The following is a 22,545-nucleotide window of genomic DNA, read 5'->3' as shown; positions in this document are numbered from 1 at the left end:
TTTGCATAAGTTAGCGGAAATTGATTTTTTTGGTTTTTTTCTCACAAAGTCTCACTTTCCGCTAACTTAGGACAAAAATTTCAATCTTTCATGGACTCAATATGCCCCTCAGCGAATACCTTGGGGTGTCTTCTTTCCGAAATGGGGTCACATGTGGGGTATTTATACTGCCCTGGCTTTTTAGGGGCCCTAAAGCGTGAGAAGAAGTCTGGAATATAAATGTCTAAAAATGTTTACGCATTTGGATTCCGTGAGGGGTATGGTGAGTTCATGGGAGATTTTATTTTTTGACACAAGTTAGTAGAATATGAGACTTAGTAAGAAAAAACAAAAACAAAAACAAACAAAAAATTTCCGCTAACTTGTGCCAAAAAAAATGTCTGAATGGAGCCTTACAGGGGGGGGTGATCAATGACAGGGGGGTGATCAATGACAGGGGGGTGATCAATGACAGGGGGGTAATCACCCATATAGACTCCCGGATCACCCCCCTGTCATTGATCACGCCCCTGGTAAGGCTCCATTCAGACGTCCGTATAATTTTTACGGATCCATGGATCGGATCCGCAAAACACATGCGGACGTCTGAATGGAGCCTTACAGGGGGGTTATCAATGACAGGGGGTGATCAGGGTGATCACCCCCCTGTCACTGATCACCCCCCCTGTAAGGCTCCATTCAGACATCCGCATGATTTTTTACGGATCCATGGATACATGGATCGGATCCACAAAACACATGCGGACGTCTGAATGGAGCCTTACAGGGGGGTTATCAATGACAGGGGGTGATCAGGGTGATCACCCCCCTGTCACTGATCACCCCCCCTGTAAGGCTCCATTCAGACATCTGCATGATTTTTTACGGATCCATGGATACATGGATCGGATCCACAAAACACATGCGGACGTCTGAATGGAGCCTTACAGGGGGGTTATCAATGACAGGGGGTGATCAGGGTGATCACCCCCCTGTCACTGATCACCCCCCTTGTAAGGCTCCATTCAGACATCCGCATGATTTTTTACAGATCCATGGATACATGGATCGGATCCACAAAACACATGCGGACGTCTGAATGGAGCCTTACGGGGGGGTTATCAATGACAGGGGTTGATCAGGGTGATCACCCCCCTGTCACTGATCACCCCCCCTGTAAGGCTCCATTCAGACATCTGCATGATTTTTTACGGATCCATGGATACATGGATCGGATCCACAAAACACATGCGGACGTCTGAATGGAGCCTTACAGGGGGGTTATCAATGACAGGGGGTGATCAGGGTGATCAGGGTGATCACCCCCCTGTCACTGATCACCCCCCCCTGTAAGGCTCCATTCAGACATCCGCATGATTTTTTACGGATCCATGGATACATGGATCGGATCCACAAAACACATGCGGACGTCTGAATGGAGCCTTACAGGGGGGTTATCAATGACAGGGGGTGATCAAGGTGATCACCCCCCTGTCACTGATCACCCCCCTTGTAAGGCTCCATTCAGACATCCGCATGATTTTTTACGGATCCATGGATACATGGATCGGATCCACAAAACACATGCGGACGTCTGAATGGAGCCTTACGGGGGGGTTATCAATGACAGGGGGTGATCAGGGTGATCACCCCCCTGTCACTGATCACCCCCCCTGTAAGGCTCCATTCAGACATCCGCATGATTTTTTACGGATCCATGGATACATGGATCGGATCCACAAAACACATGCGGACGTCTGAATGGAGCCTTACAGGGGGGTTATCAATGACAGGGGGTGATCAGGGTGATCAGGGTGATCACCCCCCTGTCACTGATCACCCCCCCTGTAAGGCTCCATTCAGACATCCGCATGATTTTTTACGGATCCATGGATACATGGATCGGATCCACAAAACACATGCGGACGTCTGAATGGAGCCTTACAGGGGGGTTATCAATGACAGGGGGTGATCAGGGTGATCACCCCCCTGTCACTGATCACCCCCCCTGTAAGGCTCCATTCAGACATCCGCATGATTTTTACGGATCCATGGATACATGGATCGGATCCACAAAACACATGCGGACGTCTGAATGGAGCCTTACAGGGGGGTGATCAGGGAGTGTATATGGGTGATCACCCGCCTGTCATTGATCACCCCCTGTAAGGCTCCATTCAGACGTCCGCATGTGTTTTGCGGATCCGATCCATGTATCCATGGATCCGTAAAAATCATGCGGACGTCTGAATGGAGCCTTACAGGGGGGTGATCAATGACAGGGGGGTGATCAATGACAGGGGGTGATCAGGGAGTGTATATGGGTGATCACCCCCCTGTAAGGCTCCATTCAGACGTCCGCATGTGTTTTGCGGATCCGATCCATGTATCCATGGATCCGTAAAAATCATGCGGACGTCTGAATGGAGCCTTACAGGGGGGTGATCAATGACAGGGGGGTGATCAATGACAGGGGGTGATCAGGGAGTGTATATGGGTGATCACCTGCCTGTCATTGACCACCCCCCTGTAAGGCTCCATTTAGACGTCCGTATGCGTTTTGCGGATCCGATCCATGTATCCGTGGATCCGTAAAAATCATACGGACGTCTGAACGGAGCCTGACAGGGGGGTGATCAATGACAGGGCGGTGATCAATGACAGGGGGGTGATCAGGGAGTTTATATGGGGTGATCATGGGTGATCAGGGGTTTATAAGGGGTTAATAAGTGACGGGGGGGGTGTAGTGTAGTGTAGTGTAGTGTGGTGTTTGGTGCGACTGTACTGACCTACCTGAGTCCTCTGGTGGTCAATCCTAACAAAAGGGACCACCAGAGGACCAGGTAGGAGGTATATTAGACGCTGTTATGAAAACAGCATCTAATATACCTGTTAGGGGTTAAAAAATTCGGATCTCCAGCCTGCCAGCGAACGATCGCCGCTGGCATGCTGGAGATCCACTCGCTTACCTTCCGTTCCTGTGAGCGCGCGCGCCTGTGTGCGCGCGTTCACAGGAAATCTCGCGTCTCGCGAGATGACGCATATATGCGTGACTGTGCGCAGGGCTGCCACCTCCGGAACGCACATGTGCGTTAGGCGGTCCGGAGGTGGTTAAAGGGATTTAAAAAAGATTTAGCAGCTTTATCAGTATTGATACATCCATGATAATCCACACTATAATATGAAAATTATTTATCCTGCACAGTGAACAGTGAACGCCAACAAAAAAAAATATTAAAAAGAGCTACATTGCATTGGTCCCAGAAAGCAATTGAAAGGAATCAAAAAGTATTATGCACACAAAAATTCTACCAATGAAAACCACAACTTGTCGGGAATAAATGAGAACACAGCTGCATCAACAGCATAAAAAGGGAAGTCAGGCTGAGTTCACACTTCAGTTATTTGGTTAGCTATTTCCATCAGTTATTGTAAGCCAAAAACCGGTGCGGGTCAAAAACACAGAACAGGTGTTGATCTTTCCATATTATACCTTACTAACAGAAGGACCCGGCTTTGCATGGGTATATTTCATTTAATGTTTGTGTGTCGTTAAAAGATATCGACAGTATCCACTATAACAGTGACATCTACAGCACCCCGCCCCTTTAACAGTGACCTCCTCAGCGGCCTGCCCCCTTAACAATAACATCCACAGCGCCTTCCCCTTTAACAGTGACCTCCACAGCATCCGCCCCTTTATTAGTGACCTCCACAGTACCCATCTCGTTAAGTGATTTCTACAATAACCTGCCCCCTTAACAGTGACCTCCACAGAGCTCCGTTTCCTCCCTCTCACCCCTGCATCTGACAGAAGTTGAATTTTACCTTCATTTTTTCAATCCCCGTTGGTTGTGGAGTGGGAGGGGACATGGCCTAACCAGGGAGTGGCTTAGCGGGACCTGTGGGCGGGGTTTTTAAGTTGGTCTTTTGAGGGTGGACTGAATGGCCACCCTACCTGCCCCCTTAACTGTGACCTCCACAGCACTCCGCTCCCTTAACAGTGTCATCCACAGCGCCCTGCCCCTTTAAAGCTGACCTACTGCAGTGAAGAAAAATGGCTGGGTTGTTATGGCAACCTTGTGTAAATTTGTGTGTATGTGGAAACTAAGGGCCTGTGAGCTTCTATTGGCTGATAAGGGTCATGTGAAAAGATTTCTATTGGCTAATGCATTTTTTGGGAATATCTCAGGAACGGTACGTGTTAGAGAGCTGAGACCCGGTCTAAAACCTTCCCGGACACCTGATGTACCTGTGTGCCAAATTTCATGATTGTGACGGTGCGGATTCCTTTAGCGGACATACATAGACATACATACACTCAGCTTTATATATTAGATCTCAGTGTAGGCTTCACTACTGGATTTGGCTCACAATCACTGTAGGAAATAACTGTTGTGTGAACTCAGCTTTTATGGTTCTCAAGAAATGGTGATTTGCAATTTTTTTTTTTTTTGTGTTAGCAAAACCAAAAAGTCTGTATATAAATTTGGTATCACCAGAGGCATAATAACCTGAAACATTAGGTAACAAGTTATTCATTCCACATGGCAAGCGATGCAAACACAAATCCCAAAAAACAATGGCAGAATTGTTATTTTTTCCGTAATGTGCCCCCAAATAAAAATAATTAAAAGTTGTTGAATACATTATAGTGGTGTAACACAATGGTGCCAATAAAAGTTATAACTCTGGATACAGAGTATCATCACCCCTGCAGAAACACAGTGATAACGGGAACCTGTCATCATGCTCGCGAAACCACAAGCACTATGAAATCCCAACAGGCGCTCTCATCAGCAGGAGCTATAACAGATTATTTTCCCCATACCTGGCTTGTTTTTAAAGCCATGTTTTTTTCTGAAATGCTGCAGTGTTTAGGTAGCATGAACTTGACAGTTTCCCTTTGAACGGTAACGTTCTAACATCCTGCCTGTCTGCTGTCACCACTAGGGGGAGCTTATTTCAAATAATTTATTGCATTAACTCAATAGTAACCAAATATGCAGTAAGCTTCCCCACATACAACGAAACCATTCTAATAGCTCTGCAGGAGCGGAACATTTCCAGTCTTCAGATTTGTCTCTGTGATGAATTTCCGATGTTAAAAATGGATTTGTAAGAATGTATTACTAGCTGTCACGGCAGGGGTGCATAATAATTATAGAGGAGTGCGAAGATATTTTGTTATAATTAAGAGTCTTTTGATTTTATAATAGGTAATGAATCTTTGAGAAGATGATCCTAGTGACGTGGAGCATGTATAAAGTGCCATATCACGGTGTTCAGACTCACTGTGAAGATAATCCATTGATTAGACTGTATTTCTAAATCTGCACATTTGAATGTTTTATGCAGCAGTTCTCAATGTCAGGCAGCAGCTGCAAAAGCAGTTAAGATTTTAGGGTGTATGAGAGATAAACACCTGTGACTCCAATGTAATATTATCCAACTATAAGACCACAGTTTCTTCTGTGCATGCACCAGTTCCTGGATTCAAAGTATGGGCAATACAGACACAGGGACGGGAACGTGCATGAATTGGCTGCTCAGGTGACCCCCTCCCCAAGATGTGCTATCACTTGGACATGCTGCAGCGCTTGTCCAGGAAAAATCTGACTGTTTATGTTCAGGGCAGTAAATTGAGAACATGAAACTGCAACAGACTTTTTATTCTGGAAGAAATCAGTGACTCTAAATTCTATTTAGATGCTTGAATTGAACAATGTGACAAATTCTGGCTCCTAGTATAACCTGGCATCTAGCCTAGAAGGTCATTTGTGGCATCATGGGGCTGTCAATCTTCAGATCCCAGGTTGAGTATCAGGAGGGCATGTTGCTGGAGACTTGATTCTGTTTTTCATCCTCTTAAAACATTTTTGAAGGTCTGGAGAGATGGAAACATTGATGCTGTGCAGTGGGGTGTAGTATTCAGCCATGATTTGGTTGGGGTGGTTTATCCTCCAAAGCCGAAATAACTCTACTTACCATCATGTTGGAGATGATAGGTGACAACAACTTGAGGAAATAATGCATTATGTCTTGCAGCACTTGTGAACTGGAGATATCCCTTAGTATAGAGCGGTGATTATGCGTTCAATTCTTTGTAAATGTGTAATCATGTTATTCTGGTATTTGTTCAGGTATTTAGATATATAATTGATTATTAGTCACCCATATACTTCTTTTTAGCTTTAAAGTGAAAGCTCAAAATATCAGATGATTACATTTTTTAATATCTTTCTAGTGGTTTGAGTGTCATTGCAGTTATAGAGATTCAAATTGTTATTCACAGAGTTAAATAGTAAAATACTATCTGTATGAAGCCACCACTAGAGGGAGTTGCACATTGAACACACTTATAAAAACAGTATACAGTAAGCTCTTAAGCCCCCTCTAGTGGTGGCCGCAGGCAGCCAGAATTTTATCATCTCTCCGGCTGTACAGGAATACACAGAAGGAGAAACCTAAAAATAGTGCAGAAAGGTGAATATACATAGTTAAAAAGAACCTGCCATCAACTTTATGCTACACAAATACCATGTGGAATTGTGCTGATGTTTTTGTGACTGTGGTAGTTTTCTCTAGAATTCTAAACATATGGGTGATTAGATACTTCATAATACTGATGACCTACCCCTTCAGATCGGCCAGGGTCTGACTACCAGCACCCCGACAATCAGCTGTTTGAAGGGGTGATGATGCTTGTGCAAGCCCTGTTTCCTCTTCAAAAGTTTACCTGCAGGTTGTCTCCTTTGTAGGGGTGCAAAGTGATTGGGACAAGCCGCACCGCTAGTACAAAGCAGATGGCACACAGATAAACCTTGAAGAGGAAGCAGTGCTCACACAATCGCTGGGACCCCTTCAAGCAGCTAATCCCAGGAGTGCCAGGAGTCAGAACCCAGCTCATCTGATATTGATGACCTATCCTGATAGATAGGTTATCAATATTACGCCACTGCACAAGCCCTTTAATTACAATTTATTGAATCAGAATGTGACCACTCAGCAGACCAAGCACTTCCTTGAGACAACATAACTCTGTAGAAATGAATTCTGTAGCCTAAGGCTACGTCTACACGACGACATTTGTCGCGCAACATTTTGTTGCACTAATGTCGCGCGACAATTTTTATAATGGCAGTCTATGGTGTCCCACTGCAACATGCGACATGCTGCGACTGCGATGCAACAGTCGCAGAAAATCCATTCGAGATGGATTTTCCTGCGACTGTCGCAGTCGCAGCATGTTGCAGTGCGACACCATAGACTGCCATTATAAAAATTGTTGCGCGACATTAGTGCAACAAAATGTTGCACTACAAATGTTGCAGTGTAGTTGTGCCCTATTTGTCGTGCGACTTATTGTCGCGCGACAAATGTCATCGTGTAGACGTAGCCTTACATATTATTAAGCTCATAGATATATCCTGCAATCACTTCCTCTTTATAGTTGAGATCATCACAAGGTCATCAGTATGTCATCTTTGCACATTCTGTATATATGACTCTACAATCAAACTCCGTAATAAGTCATTACTTTGTATTATTTGCTAAACATGGTCTAAACCTGCTATGGTCATGTCATGTTTGGGGAGCTGTGGTGTCACTAACTAACAGAGAGTGGATTGAGTTGCTAAGGATGGAAGATGACTGCTGTCCACATTCAATGGAGGCAGAATTGTATTATTCAAAGCTATGCCCCTCTTTGTAATAAATGACTAATAACACCTACGAAGTGTGATCCACTACTTTTTACTAGCTTACATTTGCCAGGTTAGAAAGAAAGAGGAAAAGGATAGAAAAGAATATGGATCTGACCACACAGGGGTTTGTTTGTAGTCTGTTACCGCAGAAACAAAACAATTTTAACGAAGGCTGTAAAGTTGTACATTGCATATGCATCAAAGCAATCAAAAATGGTGGACATTTATGTAATTTTAATATGTCTAATATTTTAATATGTCTTTTGTTTAAAGGGGCATAGGGAGAACGGATAAAGAACTTGTCTGTTAAGCTATATATTCTCTACATGATAAAATCCCTAACTTGCTAATAATCCAATTTATTGTTTTCCAGGATTGAAGAAGGAGACCCAAAAAGATCAAGAAGTCATAAAACCACCAATTTCATCACCCAAAAAACAAGTGACCAAGGTGCACTCACCAGGTAGAGTATCTAAGTAAATTGCCAAAGCAGAGGCAGTACAAGCACTATTGGTGCAGGAGTCTCAGAATGGGCGTACCTCCCATTAACAATCCTCAGCACCAGAAATTACCAATCATTAACTTAATCACTACTTGAGACCAATCCCTATAACTACCAATTCCAAAAATTCTAATTTTTTTATTCTAATTTTACATAATTATCTGCAGTGTGGTCTGCTGTGTTGTACAAGCTCCAACATTCACCTTTCTTATATGTTATGTACCATTGCTAATGTACTAAAATAAAGCCCCTACAGCATTATCATATACTGCACCTAACTGCAGCCCCCAATAATGTTGTATATAGCTGTTTACTCCGGCTATACCTCAGTCTGGCCTCGCGCTAAAGTGCGTTGCACTTGTTTAAAACTTATAGAGGTTCTTTTGTTTAGAAAATCAATTTTAAAATACCTGATTATGGAAATTTTACGTTAATGGGGGAAAGTTCCTCATTTAGTATCCTCGTCTACTAGGTTAAGCAGAAAGGGTATCTGTGACACTGAAACACTTGTATATTATAAAGACCACTGATTTCTTTAGGAACTAATTAATGCCTCATTTCTCCTGAGGTGGCGCTGTAGGGAAACTGAACACGTGTTCTCCCACAGATCACAGATGATCAATGAGGTCACAGTAGCAGCACACCCCATATCAAGTCATGGACTAGAAAAATGAATAATAAATACTATATTATAACAAAATATTGTGAAAAGGAGTAACAATTTAGTTCATTAATTTTTTCTACTTTTCCGCAGTCTAGGTATAATCATCGCTGTCATGTCCTTGAATGGCTTCACTTTACTTCTGCAGTAAAAGTGTTATCACTTGAGATTAACAAGTGGAATGAAGAAGCTGCGGGGACCTGAGCTTTATCTATACTGAAGCTTTCATATAAAAAATTTACACAGACAATTTGAGGATGACACTTAGCATAATGAATTCTACCCCAAACAAACAGACCCATGGCCATCTGTGCCACTGTCAGGCTCCTCAGTGCCGCAGATGTTTTATTCTACCTGGCTACTGAAGAGAGATTGTAGCACGCCATCAAAGTCCCCTCATCTCCTTCTCTAATACAAGGTGCTAAACATTCATACTTTTAATATTCTGTTGTTCGCTATAAATATTCATCTTCTCGAGCCTTTTAACAAGCTTTAGGCTTAAAATTATTTTTAAAAATTTCCCAAAACAATCCATATTCAATTCCTAAAAATGTAATTTTCAAGAGGCTTCATAGACTTCAAATGTAGATATAGCAAGGCTTGAAGGGGTATTCCTTTCTTGGCATAGCCACAGAATATGCCATAAATGACTGATAGATGTAGCTCCCACCTCTGTTAGTTGCACTTATCTCCAGAGCAGGGGTCCTGTGATCCTCCACCCTGACTAGTGCAATGGGGTGGTGGTTGCTCATGTGTGGCTCTCTCTTCGCAGTGGCTGCGGCACCTGTCGGGGGACCCCCTGTTCTAGAATTAGGTGTAAGTCCCAGAGGTGGCAGCTGCATCCATCAGACATTTATGGCATAACCTGTATATATGGGATGAATGCCTAAGATTGAAATGCCCTTTAAATAATGACAACACCATGTCCACATCTTACATATATTTTACATAGTTTTTTTAACTCCAATTCTCTCCTTTGCTTTGAATGTCCAAGGTAGAGAATAGAATGCCAGTGAATAGTGACACAGGTGGTGATGCTGGAAAAGTAAGGGAGAATGTATGTAAGCAGAGGTGTGATTTTAAAGGGCTGCATTTGGACCAAATGCCCTTCTGCCACATGACAACCCTGGTATTGTGAAATGACAGTGTAGAGGTGTGGTGGCATTTCAAGATAATTGCACTATGGTGGGCTGTTTACTAGAGCTATCTTACTAAATAATTTCATTTTTAGATTAACGAAAAAGTACCCGGAGCTGCCCGAGTATGAAGTGTTGTGTGTTTATTGGATTTGTTACAAGGGTGCCCAGGATACCAATCCATGCCCTCCTGGTTTTTTTTTATGGGGAAATCACTAGTAGCTCTATATACCCCGGCAGCTACATACCATTTATTTTATTTATAACTGTCCCCCATGACAGTGAACTCAACAGTGCCCCACCCCTTTAACAGCGACCTCAACAGCAGTCTGCCCCTTAACTGTAACCACCACAGCACCCCTAGCCCTTAACAGTGACCTCCACAGCACCCTGCTCTCTCAACAGTGACCTTCACAGCGCCCCACCCTCCTTAACAGTTACCTCCACAGCACCATGCCCCCTTTACAGTCACCTCTACAGCACCCCACCCCTTTAACAGTGAGTTGTTATGGAAACCTGGTGTAAACCTATGTGTATGTCAATAAGGCAAAGACTTAAGGACCTATGAGCTTCTATTGGCTAGTAAAAGGTCATCTGACTGCCCAATATACTGAATACTATGAATAGCCCCTGGCCCTATCTTATATGAAGGATGGCCTTATGCCTATCCCATGCATGCTTAAACTCCTCCACTGTATTTGCAGCTACCACTTCTGCAGGAAGGCTATTCCATGCATCCACTACTCTCAGTAAGGATATGAGTGAAGGACCTGGGAGTTTCTGTTGACTAATATGGGTCATGGGAATATCTCAAGAACGGTATGTCCTAGAGAGCGGAGACCTTTACGAAAATCTTCCCAGACACACAATGTACTTATGTGCCAAATTTGGTGTCCAATGTTTCAGGCGTTTGGATGCATAAAGGACTCACAGACAGACAGACATAGATTTTTTCAAAATAGATGTTGATCCCACACAATCCTCTGTTGGATCCCTATCCCGATGACATCACATCTACAGCTGAGGAAGAGCAAGGCTTGTAAGGCACCGCCCTGTCCAGACAACATCATCAATAACCTTGCCTCTCAGGGCAGTGTTCTGCTCATTGCCCTGCCCTGTAGATGTTGGCAATGATGCTGTTTTCTATGGCAGGGTTTTCCCGGCAGGGCTTCAAGCAGGTTTGGATCCTGATGTTCAAGCTAGGAGGAGAAGGAATGACAAAGATCTTATCATAAGTCTTGCACCAGGATGTAAACACAGGGTGCGGGTCACAGATCACAATTATGTTGGAGGAGTCAAAATGCACTTCAAACTTCAACATCTAACTTATATAATGCAATAAGGTGAATACTGGTGTTATTTTTTTGTGTGTGTAACCGAAAAACTCTTTTAATGAACCACCACTTTGTATCTTTATCTGTGATCACACATTACATTTATAGTAGGTTTGAGCATGACCATGTTCCTGCTATTGTGGACATCACACAGCTCCGTAGGAAGATATTTTTCTAGTCTGCAGGGTCTGTGCTCTGAGGCTCTGAGTAGTATTGAGCAAATCGAAGTCCACAAAGTCCTTAGATTAACAGCGAAGCCGAATTTCCTCGTGCTTCGTGGTAGCAAATCGATTTAACCTGAAATAGTGCAAAAAAAACAACAAAAAAATCATACTTACCTGCTCCATTTGCTCATGACTGGCCAGCCGCCGGCATCTTGCTTGAAGATCTCAGCCAAAATCCTGTGTGTGGTGACGTATGACATCACCATGCCGGCCGACATGATGACATCATCCCAGGCAGTGCGAGATTTCACGCCAGATCTTCAAGCAAGATGTTGGAGGCCGGCCCATTAGGAGCAAATAGAGCAGGTAAGTATGATTTTTTATGTACATCAGGTGCTGCGATCAGTTGTGGCATCTGAGGGGTACAATGATGGGGATCGGTGCAAATTTTGCGAAGCAGCCGAATCGAATTTCCCAATACGTCGCTCATCTCTAGCTGTGAGTCTATTGATTGCTGTCTCTGATTTCAGCACCACATGCTTGGACAGCGCTTGGCAATCTTCTTCTGGATTCTGCAATCTACAGGACCTTTTAGAAATGACAATATTAACTCCCTTATACAATACCTTCTAGTTTATAATTCCAGCACTAGATCCCTAATTAAGATATGTAAAATAGATCTAATAGAATCAATTCTTATGTCTCTTGTATTTCTTTCTTATTTTACATCCCAGGACACCCAAAACTAAAGCCGACAATTGCACGGAATGGCTATGCAGCCAAGGCAGAGGTACAGCCACGAGACCCAGATCGACAGACTGTTCAGAGGTTAAGAGAGAAGTGTGAGGAGCAGGCTAAGGAACTCTTATTTGTCCAGAAAGAGCTAAAAAAAACAAGCTGTGGGTTTTTAGTGTTTGCTGTGACGACCCAGTATTTCTTCAACAAGGTAAGAAACAAATTTACGGATGTGTCTACCACTACCTTACCTCTAGTTTGGTTAAAGATGCCAATTTCTCATGAAATTATTTCAATACAATATTGTGACATGCTAGCAAAACCCTGGACAGGCAGCAACACCCAACACAACCACTGGGTGGCCACATATTGTATAGACATCTCATGACATAATATCGTAAAATCATGTTGTTATGAAAAGCTGGTCATCTCGTGACACACATATTAGGACATGTCCGGTTAAGAGGAGAGGTAATGAAGGACATACAGTAGCTGTACATGCATCTGGTCTAATAACAGAGATGCAGAGTAAATGTTTGTCAGGATGGCATTATTATTGGAAGGGAAGAGAGTGACTGATGGATACCCAAATGTTAAAGGGGTTCTCCAGTATTTTGATACTGATGACATATCGTCAGGAAAAGTCATCACTATCTGATTGGTTGGGGTCCGACACCCAGACCCCCGCCGATCAGCTATTTGAGAAGGCACCAGCACTCTTCTCTGTGCCACGGCCTTCTCCATGCTTACCAAGCACAGCACCATACATTGTATAGCGGCTGTGCTTGGTATCATGCTCAGCCCCATAGAAGTGAATGGGGCTGAGCGCGATACCAAGCACAGCCGCTATACTATGTACGGCGCTGTGCTTGGTAAGCATGGAGAAGGCCCCAGGACTCGCAGGAGCGCAAGTGCCTTCTCGAACAGCCGATTGGTGGGGGACCTAGGTGTTGGACCCCACCGATCAGATACCGATGACCTATCCTGAGGATAGGTCATGACTCATGAGTATCAAAATCAGGTCATACAGATGCAGAAAGCACACGGATGATCCATGTGCTTTCCACATTTGTATGTCCGTTCCACAGAAAGATAGAACATGTCCTATGCTTTGTCCACAAAATGCAGACCACAGACTGATCCAAGTTATTGGGTCTGCAAAATATGTGGATGCAACACAGAATGCATCCATATATTGTGAATATGCGATCTGTGATCGCAAAACGGATACAGTTGTGTGCATAAAACATTAACCTCAGCATCTGAACAGTTGTCTCCAATTCTGGCCAATGCAGGTGGGTGCCAGCTGAATTGCACAGACGACGCTATAGGAAAAGATGGAGTATCAGACCTCCCCCAGAGAGTTCAGGGAAGATGCATATAATAATTAAATGACTCTGCACATACTTTCCCAGCCTACACAGCACAGCTGAGCTACAGAAAACAGCAGATGTTTGTCTATCGTGACTGCTCTAGTGGCCAGAATGAAAACTCAAATATTTATTTCTTTTTAATAAATAAGAAAACACCAATATACATGTTTAAATATATTTAGAATTAAACTGTGATACATAAAAAAAAACTTGCCATCTTCTGCTGAGTCTTAAGAAAGACTTTATCAGTGAAAGTGATTTTCTGAGATCAGATACGCTGCTTGTGAAGCCTCTAGTATAAGACGGTCAGAACAGTGGAGGATAATTTATATGTGAAGTGTGAGGGATATTGAAGGAGACAGCGCTGCTGTTCAAGAATCTGAGATCACATGGCAGAAAGACAAATGAGTTTCCTGGGAAGATAACCCTCCATGTATTTACAGACCTTCCTGCTGACAGGTATTAGTGTGTATGACAGGCTGTGGCCTTGACATCTGCCTGAAAACAGACCATGTTCCGGCATAAAATTAAATCAGGTTTATCCAATAATTTACAACAATTTCCTCCTAAAACCAAATAAATCAGTAAATAAAAATTGTTCATTTACCTTGAATGGTAAAGGAATATTTCAAGGTTGTAGCATGGAGTTATGTACTGTAGTTTTCCAATATACTTTCTGGATCAATTTCTAAATCTCTGCTTGCTGTCACTATTTCCTTTTGAGTCATATATTGGACACACAGGTGCATGAATCATAATAATACCCAGTTGTATTAACTGTATTGAATCCGTATGAGCTGTGATTCTTATCCACTACAAGTAAACACTAAGGGGCGGATTTATCATAGCCGGGAGGCGTACGGTACGACTCGTCACAAATCAGGCGCAGCATCTGGCAGTCCGTGCGCCTGAACTGTAGATTTCAGTGTTCTTCTATGCCGCAACTGACGTAGAAGATGATAAATGTGGCGTGGCCATGGTCCTGCCCTCCCCACATCCTCTTTTTGGCAAAGTGGCAAGGCCGGCAAAGTAACGGCACTTGCACAGGAGAAGTTTACAACTTTTTAATGCCACAGTATTAACGTGGTGCATTTTAATGATAAATGTGGCCCTAAATGATGAAAGTCAGCCAGGATGAGGAATTCATAGAGAAAGCATATAGTATATATTTTCACTTTATAAGTAATAACCTTTTATGCTAAAACCGGAATAGTTCTTTAAACTAAAATTAAAAAAATCCCTCCCACTTCCCCATGGTTATGTTTTGTCCTGATTTTGCTATGTATTGTGTGTGAAAAATATGTTCCCTTCCCCCTCCTTTTCGCAACCCTGTGTCTGGCTGCAAGACAACTGGCTGCAGCAGGAGCCTCCCCCACTGCTCTGGCTGCAATAAGACACCAGCGACAGCAAACCCCAACCCTTGGCGAAGAGCTACCTCAAATCATATTAATATGATGGCTACAGAGTATGACAAGTGATTCTTCTGAATAGAAATGAGGGAATTTCCCAAAATTCATTTTTGGGTCCGATTCAGGTCAAATCAGCCATCAGATTTGATTCAGTCTGAATAAATTCAATCTGAATGGAAAGTGCCCCAATGGCCCTAAAAAGTCCTGTATGACACTCTAAGGTCTTGTAGGACTGTATCCAACCCCTGATTAACCTCTTTAATGCCAAAACAGCATCAATAATATCAGAGTGACAGCGACATATACGGCTGTGGTTAACCAGATGATAGCCAGAGGTATTTAATAACACACGGCACTGTCGGATTTTTATTTTTTATTTTAAAGAAAATGTCCAAAAATGATCCCTTTTCCCCCCCTTGGAAGAATCACAAAAGTTTGCAATTCCCCAAAATTTGAATTAGATTTACGCAGAATCAATCTGCTCGTCTCTGCTCCTGCATAAGAATGAAATCTCTTTCATTTGCATGAATCTAATTAGTCTAACGAACTGTAATAGACATTTGAGGAGACCTATCAATACTGCCATAGGATTTACTATATATTGTAGCATAAAGTGCTCTACATTTTGCACAATGGCATGATAAATTTGGTACAGTTTGCTAGGCATGTTTTTTTCTTTTTGTCACTCCGCCCCATGGCTTATGTATGGCATAGGTCTTTAATAAATTTGGGGAATTTTAGGAAATAACCCAACCCTTTTATCTACAACTAGCAGAAGGACCCGGCTTCGCACGGGTATATTTTATCTATTTCATTTAATGTTTGTGTGTGCCGTTAAAAGATATCGACAGTATCCACTATAACAGTGACCTCGACAGCACCCCTGCCCCTTTAACAGTTACCTCCACAATGGTCTGCCCCTTAACAGTAACATCCACAGCGCCCTCCCCTTTAACAGTGACCTCCACAGCAGCCCACCCCTTTAACAGTGACCTCCACAGCATTTCGAACCCTTAACAGGGACCTCCACCATTCTCTGCCCCCTTAACAGAGACCTCCTGAATGGCCACCCTACCTGTCTCCTTGACTGTGACCTCCACAGCACTCCGCTCCCTTAACAGTGTCATCCACAGCGCCCTGCCCTATTAAAGCTGACCTACAGCAGTGAAGAAAAGTGTCTGAATTGTTATGGAAACCTTGTGTAAAACTGTATGTATGTGGAGACTAACGGCCTGCGAGCTTTTTTGGCTGATAAGGGTCATGTGACCAGGCTTCTATTGACTAATGCATTTCTTGGGAATATCTCGGGAACGGTACATGCTAGAGAGCTTAGACCCGGTCTAAAACCTTCCTGATGTACCTGTGTGCCAAATTTCGTGATTGTAAATAGTGTTAATCGCAAATATTCTAATCGATTATTTTTTATCGCGAATATTGGCACTTCGAGAATTCATGAATATCTAGAATATAGTGCTATATCCTCGTAATCGTGAATATTCTAGATTTTGTTTCAACAGTACCCATGATCCCTCCCTGCTTCTTGCTTGTGGGCCAATGAGAAGGCTGCAATAGCTTTGACTTTAGGAGTATTGTTGATCACAATTTTTAGTATCACAAATTTTTATCGCAAATTTTCCGATTGCCGATTTTCAAGAAAATAATGACTGGAATTTTCGAATTCTCAAATATATGACAAATATTCGCCCACATATTTGTGAAATATTGCGAATTCAAATATTGCCCCTGCCGCTCATCACTGATTGTAAATGCGATGGTGCGGATTGCTTTAGCGGACATACATACACTCAGCTTTATATATTAGATGTGCAATCATTTTGATGCAGACTGTGTTCGTTCTCTGTTGTGTTAAAAATTTAATTTTTTATGCTATTACCAAAGATGGGGTTAATTTTCACTAACAGCTGTTCAATGAGTTTTATACGCACAGTGCTTAAGTCCCATTGGGATGCTTGAGGTTTCACCACCACATGTAATGACTAAAGATGCGATTCCTTCAGGGGCTTTACCATCCAAATGTTTCATCGGCTTGGCCAGCCCTGCATTATTAAAACACAATTCACTCTAATGATCGGGCTGTATACATAGGAAGCCAGGGGTCAATGGCATTTACTATGAAGTGTAATCCAATACACGGTAATGATTTTTGTAAATAATGGCTGAAGGTCTGGAGCCGTCGTATAAAAGGTCATACACACTGTAAAATCAGTTATGTATGTAATCCCTCCTTCAGATTGTCCGTACATTACACTTTATATAGTGTATAAATTATATAAATGTTCTCATTGTTCGCAGTCATATAGACTCGGGTTGTTCAGATGAAGTTCTGCTGTGGAGACATAATGAAGGAGCTATCCAGGATTAGAGAAAAAAGGTCTGCATATTTATTTCATAAACAGCGCCTCTTTTGTTCAGACAATCCATTTAAAGAGGCTATCTGCTGTTCCTGGTCCAGTGCCTGCCAGATTAGAGATGAGCGAACCTTTTAAGATTCGGTTTGTTTCAGATTCGCCACATTTTATAAAAAGTTCAGTACATACCCAAATCAATTCTACCCGAAACCAAACTTGTGCCAGTTGCCAGAGAGAGGATGTTCATGAATCATGATTTTTTTTGGTCTCCCTAATCATAAGGAGCACCACAAAGAGTACTCCCCAAGGCCAGTCAGATAAGCAAGGCAATTTCTGATCTGGAAAGAGAGCTGGCCTGAGAGAAGTGTAACCCTGGGTGGGATTCTCTCTCTCCTAAAATGAGTCAATCCAAAGTTTTTGGAAAATTCAGTATGAATCTGGTTAGTTTAGAATCAATTCACTCATCCTTGTACCAGATCTATAGTTGCAGTGGTGGATTGGCCAAAGACCCTACAGCAGGGGTGCACAACCTGCGGCCCGGGGCCCACATGCGGCCCTTGATACTATTCTGTGCGGCCCCCAAACATCTGGTAACAGACCTGTATGCCTATGTCTTGTGGCTGCTCACATGTATTTTTCATGTATTTCTCCCATTAGATGGGAGTCCTGGAAGTGTAACTAGACATTAATGGTATATAATGTGTGTTCAATATGCCATAAGTACAATATTTCAGTTGTTAATGCACCTTTAAATTTAAATTTCGGCCCTCATCATTGGTTCAGTCTGGCAATGTGGCCCCCAACCAGGAAACGTTGTGCACCCCTGCCCTACAGGGAAATTTCATGGTGGGCCGATGCCCAGGGATTTACCCAAGCTCTCCTGATGGCCGCAGGCCAGGTACATAATGATCTGATGCTCAACGGCCACAGTTGCCTTCCTAAACTGAACTGTATTACCATCCTTATGACGGTGATACAGTTAAATACTGTGGAGAGGGCGGCATTATTTTGTGCTGCACTGTGGTATTTGATTCTGCTGGGGCGGTACTTTGTGCTGCACTACAGTATTGCAGGCCCTGTCTACTTATGTTGGCCCTGCCTACTTATGTTGCCCCGTTTTCTATCAATTCAGTCCTGCCTACAACATGGTGCCACTTTAAGTTCCAAATCCGCCCCTGCATAGTTGCCAACTGTCCCAAATTTCTTGGGACAGTCCCTGAATTTCAGGGATAGTTCTGGCTAATTTATGCTCTCCTCGGCCAAAAATTAGTGGGACTAACATAAACCCTGCCCATTAGTGGGTGTTCCTGGGTGGGGCATAGATGCCCCAATTTTACCAACTAAAATTTTGGTAAGTATGCAGATGCCCAGTGGTCTTGAACTCTTGTTCTGGCCTTGACAGGAAATCCCAATCACTGGCTAGAGTGGGTCACCATTGAATCCAGGTCTTGGCTGATCAGTCATCTCCTGCCATTTCTGTGTGTTGAGGATGGACCAGCAAATGGAGAGTAGCCAGAGCCCAGTAAGTGTCAGAACAACATCAGCGGTGGTCAGTGAGAGCGAGTAATGGGTAGTTTATTTAAACGACTCTGAACACCTTACTAAAATTTTGCCCTGCTTTATGACCCCCTAATAAGAACTGCATTACATGTAGGCATGTAGCCACATAATTAATCAGCTCAAAAGAACGGAGATATCAGAAGAACAGAGGAAAAAAAAAAGGTAAACTAAAGGCTGTTAAGTGGATATATTAGAATTATGTGCTTTTATTACAAAAATGTTGTTATAGCAGGGTAATGTGGTTTTAGCCACCCTACCACAGCAAAAACCAAACATATTCACAAAGAACTGCCTGTAAAACTGCAACAACATGTGAATGATCCCTAAAGCGCAATCAAAAAATCTTTAATTCCTCAGAGGGAAGAGGGTAATCAGCTCTTAGAAACCTCTGCCAGTGATGCCACCAGATGTAAGACAGCTAACAAATAAGTCAATGTTCCACCTTAGGATAGCTGCCTCACATCTGGTGACATCAGAGGCAGAGATTGCGGAGAGCTGACTTGCATCCTCTCGTCTCAGGATTCCAGAGGAAGGATAATAAAAACGAGCCTTGACTGCTTTTTTCGGCGCTTGCTTGGATGGATTTTGACCAAGATCACCAATAGGGTGAAAAGGTAGTTTTATTTGCAGGATAGTCTACGCGTTTCGAGGGTAGGAAATCCCTCATCAGAACAGTTTTTGTGGCGCGCAGGCCGGAGGAGGAGGGCAATGGGGCGTGCTTGCTGACAGGGATATTGCTCAGTAGGAGCTCTAGAGGCAGAGTTAGATGAATTGGGATCGCAGGTGTGAAAATGAAAGTGCCGTTCTGTGTAAATCCATCTGCGCTGTCTACTTTTGTTACAGCATGTTTCATCACATCATAGAGAGTGTATCTACTTTAGGGTACACTCTACAACAGGCATCCTCAAACTGCGGCCCTCCTGCTGTTGCAAAACTACAACTCCCAGCATGCCCGAACAGCCTACAGGTATCAGCCTACAGCGGCCTACAGCGGGGCATAGTTTTACAACAGCTGGAGGGCTGCAGTTTGAGGATGCCTGCTCTACAATGTTGCGTGTCCATTCTTATACATATGCTGGTGGTGCCGATGAGCTGCTGATTGGGCTTACATGTTTAAAACCGTATTTCTTTTTTCTTTTTGTTTAATTTTTATTAATAATAATGAGGGCATGGTGGATCATGATAAAGCGTCCCTCCCATGCTCCCCCACGCATGTTCAACCGTGGGGGAGCGTTCTCCCCGTATGCCTCGATCGCAGGGGGCGATAGTAGATCATGATAAGGCGCCCTCCCTGTATGCCCGGGTCACAGGGGAGCTTTCTCCCCGCATGTTCCATTTGCAGAGGAGCGCTCCCCTCACATGTCTTGACCATGGGGGAGCGTTCTCCCCGTATGCCTCGATCCCAGTGGAGCGCTCTCTCTGCATGCCCTGATAGTAGGAGAGCGCCCCCCCCCTCATACCCAGGGAGAGGACGGCGCCGGTGTGTCCTGGACAGGAGTGACTGCAGAGGTACACGCTCTTCTAGATGTGACAGGACAGGCTCTCCACTTTGAGTACTGAGCACCATGGGTGTGAGGGCTTGATTTTGGACAAGTAGGAACTATGTACAGTACAGACCAAAAGTTTGGACACACCTTCTCATTCAAAGAGTTTTCTTTATTTTCATGACTATGAAAATTGTAGATTCACACTGAAGGCATCAAAACTATGAATTAACACATGTGGAATTATATACATAACAAAAAAGTGTGAAACAACTGAAAATATGTCATATTCTAGGTTCTTCAAAGTAGCCACCGTTTGCTTTGATTACTGCTTTGCACACTCTTGGCATTCTCTTGATGAGCTTCAAGAGGTAGTCACCTGAAATGGTCTTCCAACAGTCTTGAAGGAGTTCCCACAGATGCTTAGCACTTGTTGGCCCTTTTGCCTTCACTCTGCGGTCCAGCTCACCCCAAACCATCTCGATTGGGTTCAGGTCCGGTGACTGTGGAGGCCAGGTCATCTGGCGCAGCACCCCATCACTCTCCTTCATGGTCAAATAGCCCTTACACAGCCTGGAGGTGTGTTTGGGGTCATTGTCCTGTTGAAAAATAAATGATGGTCCAACTAAACGCAAACCGGATGGAATAGCATGCCGCTGCAAGATGCTGTGGTAGCCATGCTGGTTCAGTATGCCTTCAATTTTGAATAAATCCCCAACAGTGTCACCAGCAAAGCACCCCCACACCATCACACCTCCTCCTCCATGCTTCACGGTGGGAACCAGGCATGTAGAGTCCATCCGTTCACCTTTTCTGCAGTCGCACAAAGACACGGTGGTTGGAACCAAAGATCTCAAATTTGGACTCATCAGACCAAAGCACAGATTTCCACTGGTCTAATGTCCATTCCTTGTGTTCTTTAGCCCAAACAAGTCTCTTCTGCTTGTTGCCTGTCCTTAGCAGTGGTTTCCTAGCAGATATTCTACCATGAAGGCCTGATTCACACAGTCTCCTCTTAACAGTTGTTCTAGAGATGTGTCTGCTGCTAGAACTCTGTGTGGCATTGACCTGGTCTCTAATCTGAGCTGCTGTTAACCTGCGATTTCTGAGGCTGGTGACTCGGATGAACTTATCCTCCGCAGCAGAGGTGACTCTTGGTCTTCCTTTCCTGGGGCGGTCCGCATGTGAGACAGTTTCTTTGTAGCGCTTGATGGTTTTTGTGACTGCACTTGGGGACACTTTCAAAGTTTTCCCAATTTTTCGGACTGACTGACCTTCATTTCCTAAAGTAATGATGGCCACTCGTTTTTCTTTACTTAGCTGCTTTTTTCTTGCCATAATACAAATTCTAACAGTCTATTCAGTAGGACTATCAGCTGTGTATCGCAACTGATGGTCCCAACCCCATTTATAAGGCAAGAAATCCCACTTATTAAACCTGACAGGGCACACCTGTGAAGTGAAAACTATTTCAGGTGACTACCTCTTGAAGCTCATCAAGAGAATGCCAAGAGTGTGCAAAGCAGTAATCAAAGCAAAAGGTGGCTACTTTGAAGAACCTAGAATATTACATATTTTCAGTTGTTTCACACTTTTTTGTTATGTATATAATTCCACATGTGTTAATTCATAGTTTTGATGCCTTCAGTGTGAATCTACAATTTTTATAGTCATGAAAATAAAGAAAACTCTTTGAATGAGAAGGTGTGTCCAAACTTTTGGTCTGTACTGTATTTCAAGAGTGAAATGGATACAGGAGGTGCTGCTATATTAGATATAGGGTATAGGATGAGATAGAATTAAAATAAAGTTGAAAATGGAGTAAAATAGGATGAAATAAATAAAAACAAGCGTGCACCGAGGATACTGCTGTTAAGCGTGCACAGGATTTTTCCTTATGTCTCCTTGTGTTCTGTTATCACATTTTTGCTCGTCTGGCCATTTATTATATTGTTTATTCAGGACGTATTCGTATCGGTGTACAAAGACTGGTCAGGTAGATAGTTTCGGTGTGTATATAGAGTACCATTGTTTATGTGTTTCTTAAAGCAGAGGGTTAGGTACATTCTTGGATTTCATTTAAACCTTCTGACCTGAGTGTATTTAGTTGGGATATCCAGTAGATTTTTACGG

At 43.3% G+C, this 22,545-nt stretch overlaps 1 protein-coding gene across 1 annotated transcript in view; it reads left to right on the top strand.

Annotated features, from left to right (window-relative positions):
• MTUS2 (microtubule associated scaffold protein 2) overlaps positions 1 to 22,545 on the top strand; it is a 457,672-nt gene that overhangs the window by 327,974 nt on the left and 107,153 nt on the right. The window contains exons 8-9 of the mRNA XM_044286799.1: positions 8,059 to 8,148; positions 12,217 to 12,428. Coding sequence (XP_044142734.1) covers positions 8,059 to 8,148; positions 12,217 to 12,428 — 302 coding nt within the window. The remainder of the gene's footprint in view (positions 1 to 8,058; positions 8,149 to 12,216; positions 12,429 to 22,545) is intronic.

Source organism: Bufo gargarizans, chromosome 3 (assembly GCF_014858855.1).
Source record: "Bufo gargarizans isolate SCDJY-AF-19 chromosome 3, ASM1485885v1, whole genome shotgun sequence".
NCBI classification, from domain to species: domain Eukaryota; kingdom Metazoa; phylum Chordata; class Amphibia; order Anura; family Bufonidae; genus Bufo; species Bufo gargarizans.
This window is presented reverse-complemented; position numbering and strand designations above follow the sequence as displayed.